The sequence below is a fragment of the Bemisia tabaci genome, chromosome 4 (assembly GCF_918797505.1).
Source record: "Bemisia tabaci chromosome 4, PGI_BMITA_v3".
NCBI classification, from domain to species: Eukaryota; Metazoa; Arthropoda; class Insecta; order Hemiptera; family Aleyrodidae; genus Bemisia; species Bemisia tabaci.
In genome coordinates, this window is record NC_092796.1 from 20,416,341 (window position 1) to 20,432,452 (window position 16,112).

Sequence of the window (16,112 nt, forward strand, 5' to 3'; positions counted from 1 at the left end):
TCGGGAGCATGAGAAACGAACTAATTAATGCCGACTTCTTTTGTGCCTTTGCCCGTCGTCCCGGGGCGCTTGTAGGGGCGCAGCCGGCGCGAGACTCGAATTTCTGATGCGTTTGTAAAAGATACACACGCCGAGGTTTGAGGACGGTCTTCGCGGTCGTATCTGAAACAGCGAATTTCCTTTGGGAGCCTGCAAATGGTTCACAATGTGATGAGAGGAGGTTGAAGGGAGCCCTGGAAATGGGGGGAGGTGGTACCCGAACCCCGCGAGTTGTTAAAAAATAAGTGCACTTACACTACAATCCTAGGATCCTGAATGCCGTCCAATCTGTTAAACGGATTGGATTTTGCAAACAGGAACTGAGAGCATTCCACACGGAAAAAAAACAGTTTAGGTCATATGGATCTCTGAAGTTTTCGGATTGAGCATCTGAACACTTTAGGTCCAGCTGCTGAGGTTTGGATCACACATCTGAAACTTCAGTTCTTACATCTAAACTTTGGTTCTCACATCTGAAGTACTTCAGATGTAAGAACTGAAGTTTCAGATGTGTTATCCGAACCTTGACAGCTAGACCTAAAGTGTTCAGATGCTCAATCCGAAAACTTCAGAGATCCATATGACCTAAACTTCGGGTCCCACGCACGAGGTTTTTTTTCCTCCGTGCAATGTCGCTAAGATTGTACATCTTGTTTACCTTGCGAATATAAACTGATCTCCTAAACAAGTTTTATCTTCACTACCGGTAAATTATAAATGCAAAATAAAAATTACGATTGTAAATTTAAATTGTTGCATAATTTCAATAATTTCATTGCAAAGCACGTTACGTGCACACTCGTAGCAACATTGGAATCGGAAAGAGACGGACGGAACGAATCCGACTGTAACAGTCATTTCACAAGAGAGGTCCAAAGAACTTGAAACTCTGAACGATTGTTGACAAAAAGTAGGTAAAAAGCTTTCGGACGTGGGAAAAGAGCGAGAGCATCGGAGGTGAGCGCGCGACACCCCGAGGAGCGGTTCGCGGATGAAAAAATGTCAACGGAGCCGGAGCAAAAGCCATATTTTCGAAGCGGACAACGGCTAATCCGAGGATACGCTGAGGGCAACGAGCGCCCCGACCTGGGTCAACTCATAACCGTTGCCCATAATTGCGGGAACTGACCAGCTGTGGGAAGGTCAAAGAACTTGGGGCTTCGGGAGACCCGGGTCAAAATGGGGCATGCGTGTAGATCATACTCGCTCTGGGTGTCCCCGACTAAAACAAGAGTACTTAAGGGACCCCGATAACCCGAAACCGCTCAACAGGCTTGGGAACGCCGCGCAGATGAGCGGTTTCTGCTCCGAGGAGCCGAGACCGATAGGGCACCGAATTTCAATTCCGAAGCATGACCGTGGTGACACAGTGATACATTTTCCAGCGAGCGCATATTCGCTGTTCCTGCGGGACAAATTACGTCACCGCGGAGCGAGAGCGATGTTCGCCGTTTTCATTTGGTCGCTACACGCGCATATATCATTTCGGAGCCATGTTAAGTAACGTATTCGATGTTTCCGTGCCCGCGCGCTGCTGCCATCGGCGCGGCCCGTCCGTTGAGCAACGGGGAAAATCGACTCGAATTCGCCCAAAGCCTAGCAACGTCGCTGTCGCTCTGCCCGGAGAACTCAAACTCCGAAACAATGCTCTACCTCCATTGGCAGATTGTTCACAATATAATGTTTATATATAAAAATAGTAGGTTTCTATTCGTGAAGTCCGTAACACTTCACGGTAGAGTCTGTAGCTTTGTCGTGGAAGAGCTACAAGGGAAAGGGTTATAAGCCCGGCATGACACAAATATGTAAATCTGAGGATTGTGTAATTTTTTTTTTTTTTGGGGGGGGGGGGAGGGTGGAAAAAACGGAATTGAAGCTGGGTTCTAGAAGGCTATCGAGACTTGAAAATTTGATCCATTTATGAAACCAAGGTGAAAGTGAGCATAAGCATTTTCGACCGAGTCTTTGAAGTGCACCCAATATTTCTGTTGATACTATTTGTAGGAGTGGGGACTTTGACATTCTGATGGATCTTTTCCCCAGGATAAATGGACGTATTTCTGCTGCACGGAACCAGAGACCGAAAGGAAAGAAGGGGTGTGCTCGTTGGTCGAGGGCCGCAAAAATGAAAGGGAATTATAAAGCGCCAATGACGTCAGAGGCGATGACGGAACCGACGCGCGACGATTCAGCGGTACATTAACTCATGAGCCCTGTCCGCAACGCTCTTGTCAAATGCCCATGGCTCATGAGTGCCGCATTTAGTAGGCTCTTAGTTCCGTTTGACAGGATGTTAAGTCCCGCTTTTTTCCATTTTTCCAAAGGGAATCACGCCCACTATTACACTGTTTCTTATGCAGTTTCCTAGAGCACACCCCATCTTTCCTACTCGTCTATAGTTCCGTTTCGCAGGAATACGTCCAAAGCTGCTCGCAAGAATCTGGCAACGAGGGTTTCAACATATTTTCTTGTCCATTCCCGTATTTGTCCCCGATAACATTTTCGTCCGGTCGCCTCACGAATCGCGGGCCGGGGCCCTCCGGGCAAGGCGATGTGAGACCCATAAAGTCACGTGCGCCCGAACAGGGAGCAGAAATGGACCTGGAAGAGCGCCAGCGTTGCGACAGAGGAAGTCCCGTCCCGCCAGATGGTGACGCGAACGCGGGTTCCGATCAAACGCCGGCTCGCTCGCGGATCCTTACCTTCATTCGCCCCGAAATTGAGGTGGATCTTCAACGACCTGTAGAGAGTAATCTCTCCGCGCAAAGGGTGCCGCCACTGTCTTGGGGCTTGACCATACTGGGTTAGGACTTGATTGCGTTGGTAAGCGATGAATCACATCGACGAGATAACAAAAATTGGCTTACTGAAAAAGAAACTCAGGCAGTGGAAGCCCTCGCACGGGCGATATAGACATTGGACATCCCGTCCGCGTCCCGGGCTCAGAGGTCGAAAGTTCTAGGCGTAGCACCTGGGGCAGTCGAAGTTACGGCTCCAGCACTCGGAACTTTCGGCCTCTGATCCCGGAACGGACAATAAGTCTTCATAGCCCGTAACTTTTTTATTCAGTGCAGATTTGGACTTAATAGCCAAAAAGAAAAAAAAAAAAAAAAAAACTACTGGAATTTCTGCGCACGAGTCTCAAGAATTATTCGCAAGAAAATAAATCCCATAACTCTCAGAAATGAAGAGATCAGCTACTATAAAAACATTACATTGCATACAGCAATGTCGATCTCTCTATCGAATGCAACGTTTCTGCTCAAAATTTGGAGCTTCAGAGATTTTGCCATCGTCAGACATTTGTCTCGACAAACCTGTCGCGTCAAGTGGATGGACTAATATCTATGAGAGTTTCGACTCTTTGAGGAAAAACAAGAGGAGGGTTTCGGTATGTGCTACCTAAGGTTAAAGCTTCGTCAACTCGGCACAAAAGTTCGTTATTTACAGCCTTCAGGAATCCAGCTTTCCTGGGTGTTTCCAAGTTTTTCCTACTGAGAAGACAACAGACCTTTGGTTCACTCCTTCGAAATAATTCAATATTTTAAAAGAGCTTTGTTACACTCATGCACAGGGGTTATGGCGGATTTTTTTTTGGCTAAAAAGATCAAATCTGCCAAAATGTATGACTTGATCTCAGATTTTGGTGGGAAGATTTAAAAATCGCGACTTAACGTAGTTGGTTTTTTCCGCAACTAACGCTGCGAATAAACCTGTTTCATGTTCGATTGGCGAGAGGCACTCAAAAATGCTAAGGACCCGAGGGAGAGACATCGAAAGTTTTTACTCCGGTGGAGCGTTCAACTAGTGGGAACCAATTTTCATTGGTAACAGGAGGCATGTCTGTTGTAAGCGCGTTGAATCCAACAAAACGGGTTAAAACTATACCGGTGCAAACTGTGCCAAGAGCTTGTCGTGTTATCTCATGAATAAATACACGATTTACAAACCGCATTAAGCATTTCATCTGTGAAAAATGTGTAATTCATGTACCGTAAGAGCGTTGGACGTCAAAAATTGAGGGAGGACAATAACGCCGTGCTCGGAAAGATCATCGTATGCGCATTCAAATGTTGCCGGATTTCGCTTGTTAAAATACTTGTTTTTTGGGGAAAGTTTGATACGTCTGTCTTTGAAGTTTGTAAATACCCTGGATTAATTAAAAATGAGATCTCAAAAATTCGTGGGATAAATGCAATGAAAATCTTTGTGATTTCGGAGGAAATTTAGCCATGTCTACTGCTGTGTTTTTCTTTGGTACAGCACAATATTGACACGATGTTTCTTAAATAAATCTTTGAACTCAATTTATATGACTGTTAACAGCAACAGCCCATCTCACGCGAGTTAAGGCAATCACCATGATATGCAAGATTCTTACCTGGTGATGTGTTGTTGTTCCAATCGAGGGCTTGAAGAATTAGTGTAAAGGATCGCTGGAACACAGAAACAAAACAAAAACGATTAATATGTAATCGAAGAGGAAATTTTACAGTTTCAGCCTCTGATGTGAGGGTCGATCTCGCACCTCGGTTCAGATTCAAACAGCATAACAGCGGCTCATTTCGTCGCATCGAGAGTGTGCAAAAATTTGAAGCAGGATCTATATTCGGCCCATGGGTTGTATAAAATAAGCTTGGTTCGAATATGAAACGGTTAAACAAGAAAACTCTTCAATATTTCAGGTTTAAAATCAATGCGGATAGTCTGATGTAAAATTATTCTGGTTGTTCACAAATCATGTTCAGTTTCGCTCCAAAATGCTTCATTTAAGATAAAAAAGCTCTTTACGGAAATGATATCAATCGAAAGCCATCTTTTAAAGGTAGGTACTCTGTGGACCGACATTTCAATGATCCATTCGAACGCTTAAGTATCAGCACAGAAAAAAACTCGAGGGTGAGATGATCGAGATGATGAGTTGAACAAGCACAAGACTGGATTTATTTTTTCCGCTTGCACTTTTCCCGTGAGTGTATAATCAATTTCCGAGCTTGTAAATTGGCAACGCACGGCATCGACTATGTTTAGTTTGTAATTATTGTCAGGAGCCCACGTCCGTCGGCTCGTCTAATAGGCCTCCAACTCCAAAAGCGCGGTTATCAACTCAAACGCAGAGCTCCTTTGACCATGTTGTCTGTTGCACTCACTTTGGTGTAAAGTTCTATAGTGCTAAAGGAGAACGCCATGGAAGTCTTTGATGTTGACAAAGTTCCTATAGTAAAATAAGAATTTTCTGGGAGAGTTTTGAACGCTTTCTTCCGAGTATCTGAAAATTTGAAGGTATATGAAACTTATCAAAACGGGGAAAAAATGGAAAATGATTTATGCTTGACATTTATTTATTACAGGACGATCAGTCGTGACGAAGATAAAGCTTCACAGGATGATCAACTTCCAACAAAAAAAAAAAAAGAAAATGAAGAAACATAGTAATTTACGTCCATAATTATCCAAGTTCATTGGAAATTAAAATTCTTCCAGAACTTATAATTTTCTCTTCTATTTTTCTTTCATCTCCTTCCTTTCCCAGTTTTCTCTTTATGGTTTCACCCACCTTACATTCACTCATTTAATTCTGTAGCACTAATGTGTCATATTACTTACTAACCAGCTTGTTCTTTCACATTATTGCGATGATAGCAATAATCATGTTTTTTATTTTTATCTGATTACAGAAAAGTTGAGTGAGCGACTTGAAACAGAGAGCGTCTCTAAAAGTGAAAAAAGTATTCGCCAACAAAAATCTCGAAGTATGTGGGTGAGAAAATAAATGATCTTCGAAAAGCTCATAAAAAAAGAAGTGGAGGTGGTGTCAGCCCGAAAGTTGTTGTTACCCCGAAAGATGTTGTCAGCCCGAAAACAGCTGAAAGCCCGGAAGATACTATCAGCTGCAACTAATTACCTACATTTAGAGTCAATGCTTTTTTAATCTTTTTCTTTTTTTTTCTTTATGAAAATGTTTGGAGTGATTTCTCCAATATAGGCTAATATTTCTGTTTACGATGATTCCTTGTAGTAAATCAGCTGTACATTCATAAATCAGTTGTATGTTTGTAAATTAGCTGTTCAGTTGAAATCCACTTGTTTATAAATACCTGTACCTGTCATAAATGTATATACACTGCAGCTTGACATTTGTCTTGCATCGTAAATAATTTTCTTTTTATTTCATTTAGTTCTAAAACACAATTCGTATTTTCTGCTCAGCAGCCTCAAGTTTTAATTAGTCCTAATTTTTTTTTTTTCATACTATCACATTTGTTTTTAAATTACGATAAGGTGCCACGACTTTTGATTAACCTTCAAGCTTGAAACCACTGCACCTTCAACGTAAACTTTCAGTGATGTGGGGAGGCTAAGGGTACTGTAACTATGGCAACGCGGTGAGACAACCTAATCAAAATAACCCTTCAATCGTCCTTCTGGAGGAGGATACCGCTCTATGGCCCTATCCGAGTATTAATGACTGTCGGTAGTGTCGGTGTATCTGCGCAATAAAAAGATCGACCTATCGAAATGCCCCTCGTCTACGCCGTGTTAACTATCGAACATCGATAGAATCGAAGCTCGACCCAGCCCAGCGACGGGTGCATAACGGCGGGCTCCGCCGTGGCCGGGTCTTCGCCTATGTTATTAGACGTCTCAACGTAGCCCTGCTCAACGAAATGATCAAAACAAATACGGCTCGCTACCGAGGAGGGATGGGGAAATTGAGAAATCTCATTACACACGGCCCGTGACACCCACGATAAATTCGACCTGCGTGAGCGAGGGTCGTGCTGCCCTGTCCAGCAGCATTTGTCATGCTTCGTTTTCTTTCCCCTTGGTTTTAAAATTTTCGTCACAGGACGAGGAAAGCTCACAATAAGTCTTCACGGGGAAAAGTTGTAGCTATTTTGCCGATTCACCTGTCGTGATTTGGGAGAAGTTCGGTCTCACGAATTGAACGTTTGGCGTTCAATACGTTTGACGTCAGTGAGCTGATTACTGAAAATAATAGACAAGGCTATCGAGAAGGAACATAAACTACTGACGATAAAACGATCCAATTGGTGGAATCGGGTAGTTGCAATGAAAAAAGGAGGTCAATGATAGACTAACGAACAGCAACTGATAAGGTACCCTACAGTCAGTCTACCATTTTCCCCCTTAGTCTAAGACAACTATACCTGTTCCAGCCAAAAGGATACTCCAAATGTCTCCTTTGTCTACCGATGTCAATATTGAACCCGCTGGTCGTCTAGTTCTACTTTCGCCTCTTTCAAGTTTATTATCTCAACTTTGTTCTTCGGTCAATTTCTGAAAAAGTACCTACATTTCCATCGAAGCTCTAAAGTTTTGAAGAGAGATCCAAAGAGATCAGAGGAAGTTTACTTGTTGTCTAGGAGATCTCCAAAAGCCGCGCATTTTAACAGTGCTGCAAACCGAGAACAAAACCCGCGGCAACGCACGACGACTTCAACATGATCCATGTCGAAGAATCAGTAACGTTTTATCCCTACGTTACGAAATTTTATGAAAAATGAATAAAACTTTCAGTATTTAGTGTATTTAGTATTGGATCCGAGCATTGAACGAAAAATAATTAAGATTCCGCCGGGTAGCTAATTTCAAGCAGCACGGCCATGCTTATTTCAAGCTAGACGTTTCTTGGCGGCAAATTTAAGATTTTTTCCAGCTTGCTTCAAGCTGATTTTGATTTGTTTCAAGCTACTTTTTTTTCCAGTGTGATTTTCTTTGAAAGAATAGGTTTCGGAAGACACAGAGGTCCCTAGTGCGTTAAATGTGTGCCTCAAATTTATTTAAAACTTAAAATTTAACCGTCGTCATTGGATTAATGATTCAATCCGTTTTACTGAATAAAACACAGCAATTAGTTTCCCTTATTTAACTTTTAAAGGGCCTCCTGAGCCCGGGGCTTTGTCACTCGATCACCCCGCAAATGGACGGTGAAAAGGGATAATCCTCTTCAACACCTAAGTAATTGAAATCCCTCCTCCGCCACCGCAGGAGGCGGAGGCCCGCGAGGCGGGAGAGGTCGCTTTCGTCATGACGAAACTGCCGCATCATCTATTATCCGCTCCGGATGGTCGACGACAACGCGTTTTGAATGAAACAAACGCGCGTAAGTTGTAAAGCGACGTCCATGTCACTTGGGTGGAGAGTTAAAATTAATTATGAATGAAAGAAAACATGCGTGATTGACTGATTGTATCCGAACCGCCATCCGTAGTATCTGAGCGACTTGCGTGCCGTGTTGCACGACCTCTCAGCCATTTACCCATCATTAATTTGCTCACCAGTAGCTATGAGCTGTGGTTTGCATATGCGGTTGCGGTTTCTATTCACCGGAGTGATGAAAGTGCGGCTTGTGTTTCATACCTGCATCAGCTTTCATTAACACCTCTGTTGTTCTCGGTATGGCGCGTGTTTGGATCTCGGTGAAATTAAAGAGTAATAAATAGAGGGTAACTGACAATGAGCCACGTAATGATAAAATCGGACATAGAGGCGCGAAATTCCTGGTTTAATCATCAGAAATTAGACCCAGTCCAGAAGGTTCAACATTTCGTCGTAATTTGTCGGACTATACTGAGTCAAATCTGATTTGTCGAACAAATTTCGCAAAAGTTGGATCGATGTTGGGCCGTCTGCACTGGCATTTTCGGAAGTGCTCGGACTCCGATTATTTAGCCGCTATAGTCATTGAATATAAACGTCCAAGAGCCCAGAAAATATAGTTAGTACCACCCTAATACTTTAGTCGTTTTGTACGTTTTCGGTAATTCAAATTTTTGAGTTAGACTTCTTACTGCGCCACTGAAAAACTCTAAGTAAATACAGAGGTAATAATATGATTATCGTTCAGCATTCAAAAATATTCATAACTACGCTGCAACCCTTAGACATTTTGCGGCTTCATAGTATTCCCGGTACTGAAAAAAAAATCCTATACTCAAGACAAATATTACAAGGGATTTTCCTTCTACTTTTTTACCTCTCCGATACCATCGCATATTTTAGAAAAGAGCCGTATGCATAAAAGTTTGGTGTATCTTTCTTAAGTTAGTTAGTTAGTTACTAGCCCTGATGATGAACGCTAGAGTTTCGAAAAGCTTCGGCTCCTATCACCTCTGCATGTACTATATGTGAGTAAAATAAAACAAGTATGAGCATAAGGGTTCCTTTATCAGGAGTCGCAGCTGATGATGGGAGCTAAGGTCCCGAAACGCGTCCCGTTATTTTAAAAACAATTTTTTACGCAAGTGAGTGGGGTTTTACTAAAAATTGTCTTTGTGTTTTTAAGGTCCTTTATTAGTTCTTATTATACTTTCTTAAGTTCAATAAATGTTCTATCTATCTAATGCCGTTGCGGGCTGCATTTGAGAACTCTTTGGTCACGTTGTCAACGCTATACGAGCCAATCCGAAATGCAGGGATGTTTCTGAGGAAACTATTGCAAAAACTACCTTAAATATCTCTTCATCTCTTACCGGAGAGATTGAAGAGTTGTTGGTCCAATAACAAGATGAACTTTCAGAATCTAATTCGACTAAATTTCAGGAGAAATACTGTTCTCTCGACATTTCGCCAAGTCTACTCCTAACATCTTAGAAGATGCCAATGACCCTGATGGTAAAGAGGTCAAAGAGAAAGTGAAGGACGCAATTAAGGACCAAGGATGGATGGTGAATGTCCAGAGAATGGCAGGAGACAGGTTGCCGAAGAAGGTCCTTGACTGGGTTCCTCCTGGGAGAAGACGCAGAGGGCGCCCAATGAAAGGTTGGAGGGAAGGGATTGAAGCGGAAATGTTAAGGTGCTCAATCCCCCAAGATTTGTGGTTTGAAAGAGAGCAGTGGAGGTTAGGAGTCGTAGAGCGCGAGGGAGTGCTGTAAAGCGACTTATATGTATGTATGGATGGATGGTTCAGGGATTAGCTAAAACTAAGACAGGAGCGATTCTGACGGTTAAGGGGTCTGAGGAAGAGTTCAATAGGAAACTAAAGGAGATCCCGGTGATTAAAGAGGGGAAACTAACGATGAGGGAAGTAAAAGGTTATTCTAAATGGTTTGAAGAATCGTGTGGAGACTCCGAATTTTCGTACGCTGGCAACACCGACCGAAGGATACGGATCGGAGGCGGCGATGAGACAAGGAAATTAATGATACTCCAGGCATGATCCGTCTTGAGCGCGAAGACGTGGGTGACGACAAGACCATCGGCCGAGGCTTATGAGTCGCTTATGGGCGCGAGCATTATGCCTAAGATCTATTTCTAATTACGTGTGAACCACCTATTCAAACATAGAACAAGGTGCATATGCCTCTTGTGAAGCTTTTCGAGGAATTTGGGCTGGACTCCTGCCTGGCCGTTTGGCGCCAGTAGTGACGGGACACGACAAGACACAGAGTTGCATCGTTAGCTCTTTCACTAGAGTTAATTTTGAGCTTTTGGAGGTTGAGCCGCATTTTGTCTTCGTGAAGATCGTTGAAATATTCGTCTCGACAAATCTGTGGAGTCAGGTGTATTGAATAATTTCTAAGAGACTCGACACTTGAGGCACAACAAGAGGATATCGGTATGTGCTACCTAACGCGTCGAGACAACCCCCTCAGCACTCTCTTCTCCCACCCTAAGTCTGCCGATGACAGCCCTGAGACCGAGCGAGAGCCAGATGACGTTTTCTGTCTGTCTTCAAACATATTGCAAGAAGGAGTTTGGAATGAACACATAGAAGGTCTTTCAGCTGAAGAAAAGAGAGAAATTGAACGTTTAGGCTTAATCGAGGCAGATGAGGAAAGTGAGGCTTTGTCTTCCACAGAAGAAAATCAAGATCAAGCTATCATTGACGCAGTTTCAATGGAAGTTTCACTGACTTTGTTGGGTTCATTGCTTACAAATGTCGTGTTAAACATGCTGAATTACACAAGCAGAATATGAGCGAGAGCCAGATGACGTTTTCTGTCTGTCTTCAAACATATTGCAAGAAGGTGTTTGGAATGAACACATAGAAGGTCTTTCAGCTGAAGAAAAGAGAGAAATTGAACGTTTAGGCTTAATTGAGGCAGATGAGGAAAGTGAGGCTTTGTCTTCCACAGAAGAAAATCAAGATCAAGCTATCATTGACGCAGTTTCAATGGAAGTTTCACTGACTTTGTTGGGTTCATTGCTTACAAATTTCGTGTTAAGCATCCTGAATTACACAAGCAGAATAGGAAACGACTGGCTCCAAATGATGATCCAAACGAGGAGACGGCACGTGATGCCTCAAAGTCAAAGACCAAAAAGAAGAGACGGACCCTACCATACCAAAATCCTATCGCCTCTACAAGCAAACCTGCCATCATAGAAGCAGAAGATGCAGAGTCGGCAGAGGATGCAGAAGATGCATAGTCAGCAGAAGATGCAGTCAGCAGAAGATGCAGAGTCAGCAGAAGATGCAGAGTCAGCAGAAGATACAGAATCAGCAATAAGAGATGCAGAATGACAGAATGGCAAACATTTGGATAAGGAGCCAAATTTACTGAAACGGTTTTATGATTTAATTCGACCATCAAATCCAGCATCTGTCCCTGATGTTGTACTGAAGTACTTTATTAAGAGTATTACTCTCATTAAGGTGAAAGAGCAAAACAAGAAGTTCGAATTTACTCCTCAGGGGTTAAGAGAAGAAAAAATAAGAAAGTTCTCAAGTGCCTTCCATTTAACCTGAAAACAAAGAGATAAACTACATGTAAAAATTATTTTTATTAATTATTCTAATGATGGGAGGCTTCCGTAAGACTAGATTCGACACCCTTCCCCTCGTAAGACCCGGAAACAAAGGCCCCTCCCCCACCTTCGAAGGCTTGTGTAATGCTCAAGCAGAGTGTTCAAATATAAAAATGTTACAAAAGGAATGGTTGATGATTTACAGATATATTTAATTACTCCACGCCGCTCTATGCTGGTGTCAATATTAGCAGCAGAAGTAAAAAAATTGCTCTTAGTTTTCTATGAAAAGTAAGGAAATTAGTGATTGGATCGGCACCAAGCAATGAGGTAACACTGGTAAGACGTACCATACCCCCAGCCGTACGCAGCGTGAAGAGCGTTTCGTAAGTGGCGCGCGAATTCTGAAGTGCTAAGTAACAACATCGTAAAAGCATTCGAATATTTCCAAATTTCGTCTAAAAATGTTTATTTTAGAGAAAAGTTGTGGATATTTTTCATTGAAATTTTCAGACTTTCCAGATCAAATTACGAACGAAACCCTCGGTAAAATCAGCGAAGAAATATTCACAGATTTTCCTGAAAAGTCGAGATTCGTCGAAGGGAATGCGGCAACGCCTAACGGTTATACGGCGTTTTTACTCAGGAGGGCAGAATTAGCGAACTGGATCAGTGAGGAGGGTCGTCATCGGATCAATCGCAGCGGGACACACGATCCCGATCCGGGGAAGAAGGGTCGCACCTCCCGGCTCCCGGGTGCTCGACTCCCGATACGGCGCGGCCGCGTTGCGTCACGGCTTCCCGTCGTCCACGGCCGCTTTCTCGTTGCCTTTTCTGATCCGCGGAAATTTACGGCCCGGCGGCCCGGTCGAGAAAAGGCCCCGGCCGTAAAGTATCGGCCGACAAATGGCCGCTTGTTGCCCTAATTAGAAGCCCCTCCGCCGCCCGCCGACGTTTCTCAGCCGTCCACGAGAAGTAATGTACGGATGCCATGCCATCCGTGCTCGAAAACTGTGTTAATTAAAGACGCTTCCACCGCGGAGAAATCTATGAGTCTTCCCGCGCTTCGGACGGGTGTGGTTTATCGCGGCGAGTGTCTTTTAGCACGGATCCGAATTTGCAATGGTGGCAGCTTAAGACTAGCTGGGAGCTGAAATCAGTGGCGAGGCGCGAATGATCAATTGGATTGCATTTTGCAAAACGGAACCACTAGCATTGCAATGATGCTAAGATTGTGCAACTTCATCTTTTGCAATAAAATTGCGGAAATTGTGAAAAACTATGAAATTTAGATGGTAATTTTTGTCTTAAATTTACAGTTTTTAGCGAGTAAAATAGAAACTATTAATGGATAATCGGGTTTTTCCTCCAAGACAAAAGAAGTTGCACAATCTTAGCAACATTGCAATGCTAGTGGTTCCTTTTTGCAAAATGCAATCCAATTATCGATATTTGCCAATTTCAAACTATCGTAAAAAATTATTATTAGAACTGAACACTGAATCCGTGTGTAAAATTGTATCACAGAAATCGTCTTTGGAACGTGAACATCTTGAAGATTTACAAATAAAAAGTGTGTATTTACACTCAAAATTCAATCTGCATAGTTGCATAAACCGACATCAGGACAACAAAAATAAAAGTGCGATATATATTAGTTTCCCGTCATTCCAGACCGATCTTTCAAAAACAACAAACCTATTCTACCGTGCTAAGGAAGAACGCCGTATGAGACATCAGGCGTTGCCAAATTGTATTCGGTAAATCACGATTTCTCGGAAAAACTTGTTGATATTCTCCTTACACTTTTTCCGATAATTGTGTTCGCAATTTCACCTACAGTTCCAGGGAAATTCAAGGAAAAATATTCTTAGCTCTTCTCGTTAGTGCATATTTTATCAAAGAAAAAGCAACTCTCGAATGTTCATGCGGCGTTTTTCCTTAGCACGGCAATATTCATCCGTTTATCAAAGTATTCTTACTTTTTTCTCACAGCAGACACCCTGAAATTGGCTTCAGATCATTTAAAAATCCATTAATTCCGCGACACGCGCGACCGAATGTTTCGAGGAGGCCACCATCCTCACGATCGAAATGTGATCATTAGACTCCGAATGTGGAAACAGAGGCTCCTTTTCAGGGGGAGGCGTCTTGTCAGGAGTGGCTGAAATATTTAGTGCGGCTTGAGAAATCGCGAGAGCTGAAATATTAAAGCGAGGCGCGACGGGGCCGGGGCGAGCGGTTGAGAAACCGCGGCGACTGCTTAATTATGAGTCCAGTTTTTTCAGCCTCCTCCCTCCCCCTGTACAGACGATTCCTTGTCAAGTGACAATCAGCCCGAGCCCGGCGGCCGGACAACAATGATCAGCGCCGATCAGCCGCTGACTCCTCACTCCAGGGATCAGCGCCGGCGCATCGGACGTTGCCGGCAGTGCAGCCCGCAAATCGGAGTCAAAGAGCGTCTCGCGGTATGCACTGATGGCAATAAGGCATAATGTGTCTATTAAAATTTGATATTGGATTTTCCTGATTTTCGGCGTGCGTAAATTGACACTCGTATAATTTGAAAAAACCAACGTGTATAATGAATTGGATCAAATGTTTCACTTTAGCACGAGCTGAACTGCATATATTTGAAACATGCAACACAAAACACAGTCAACGACTCAACTTGAGTCGTTGACTTGTATAAATTTAACTTTATTTTCAGACCTATCTATTAGACATTGTATTATACAATGTTCGCTGAACTTCATTTATTTTCAAGTGGAAAGATCATTTTTTCCATTTGAATTATCGAAAATTTTGACTTGCATTTGACCTTTAGGTGATTGGAAGACCATAAAAAAAGTGAAGCACAAATGAAGCTTGAAGCAGAATACACGCGCAAGTTGTGATTAAATCAGATAAAATACATGGTAATTGCAAGGTTCCAACTGAAAATGATGCAATCAACAGCGAAATTTCTTCTTTTTTGCAATTTTTTGTTACCTTCGGTATTCTTAATTTTTATATCTTATTTTCACCTCTGTTTGAACGTTATGTGTGGCGAAGATTTAAACGGAGTGGATTAAAGACGAAAGAGGGCCGAGAAGATCGAAAACTTATTCGGTTTGGCAACGGGGCGCAACGGTTGCAATTATCGGTGTCGGATGTTGATCTGGTGAATTGAGTCGGCTCTGGGATCGACTAGACCTACGGACCGTCAGGAGGACAAAAGCTTAAGTTCTGGACTTGCACCGCGCACAGTAGGTCATCGAAGTCTCGGCTTTTGACCTACAATTAGAAGACCTACGGAATAACACGGAGGACTCGCCAGAGGGTGAGGCATTCACTTAAATTCATACAGAAAGAGACAGAATTCTAATTTTAAAAATATTACGAATTTCTGTTATTTTGAACCCCTTGATATTTAGGTTTGATGAAAAACTCTTTACGTTGAGTTAACATGGCTTGCCTTATCATACAGTTTAGAAAAAACTATGAAATCCAGTTTGCTTCGAGCTTTCCGAACTTGGTGGTTATTTTATTATTTACGCTTGACAAAATGGACGGGTATGCTTTGCTGTCATAGATTTCAAGGTAAGAAAAAAAATAATAAACTTAATATAAAAACAAGCACATGACCACAGAAATAAGAGGTAATACATTCAACATAAAAAGGATAGAAATGGACGCGGGTCATGTGAATGGATACGCTTTTATCTTCCGAGGGAGATTAAGAGAAACTGGCGAGGAAAAAATTAGCTCTCTAAAAATTAGCTGGGACGGTCGTGATTTGAAAATCCGGAATTCGGGAAATCACCACATTTTTTCAGGTAATTCCTTACCATTGCGACGCCTAATCGCCACAAAACTTGGTCTTCCCACAATCCATCGGGGAGTTTTGTGGCGATTAGGCGTCGCAAAGCGCCAGAGAGCGCTATAAAAGTGACTCATGTATGTATGATACTTTACAAACAAGTGCTGCGTCCAGTCTGGATGTATGCATGCGAGCTGTGGGGTTGTACCCGGAAGTCGAATCGATATCTTGTGGAGGCTTTCCAAAGCAAGGTATTGAGGCAGATTTCCGGGCCCCATGGTTCATTACAAATGAGAGAATCAGAGAGGAGTTGAATGTTGAACCAGTAACAGAGATAATTGAGAGAGCGGCAGTGCGCCATCACATGAGACTGGACGCACACCCTAATCCGCTAGCCCAACAGGCACTCAGCAACGACCCCAGCAGGAGGCTGCGTAGGGTAAAGCCCTACGACTTGGCTACAGGGGTGTTGAATTAATCAGCAACCATGGTCCTTCTGAAATTAAAAAGTGATGCATTTAATGCAGGGTACCACTTTACAGTGGGTGTCCATGAT

The 16,112-nt window shown here is 42.8% G+C and overlaps 1 protein-coding gene across 1 annotated transcript in view; it reads right to left on the reverse strand.

Annotated features, from left to right (window-relative positions):
* Positions 1 to 16,112, reverse strand: part of Ser (protein serrate) — a 243,687-nt gene that overhangs the window by 79,578 nt on the left and 147,997 nt on the right. Inside the window, exon 3 of the mRNA XM_019049018.2 lies at positions 4,421 to 4,475. Coding sequence (XP_018904563.2) covers positions 4,421 to 4,475 — 55 coding nt within the window. The remainder of the gene's footprint in view (positions 1 to 4,420; positions 4,476 to 16,112) is intronic.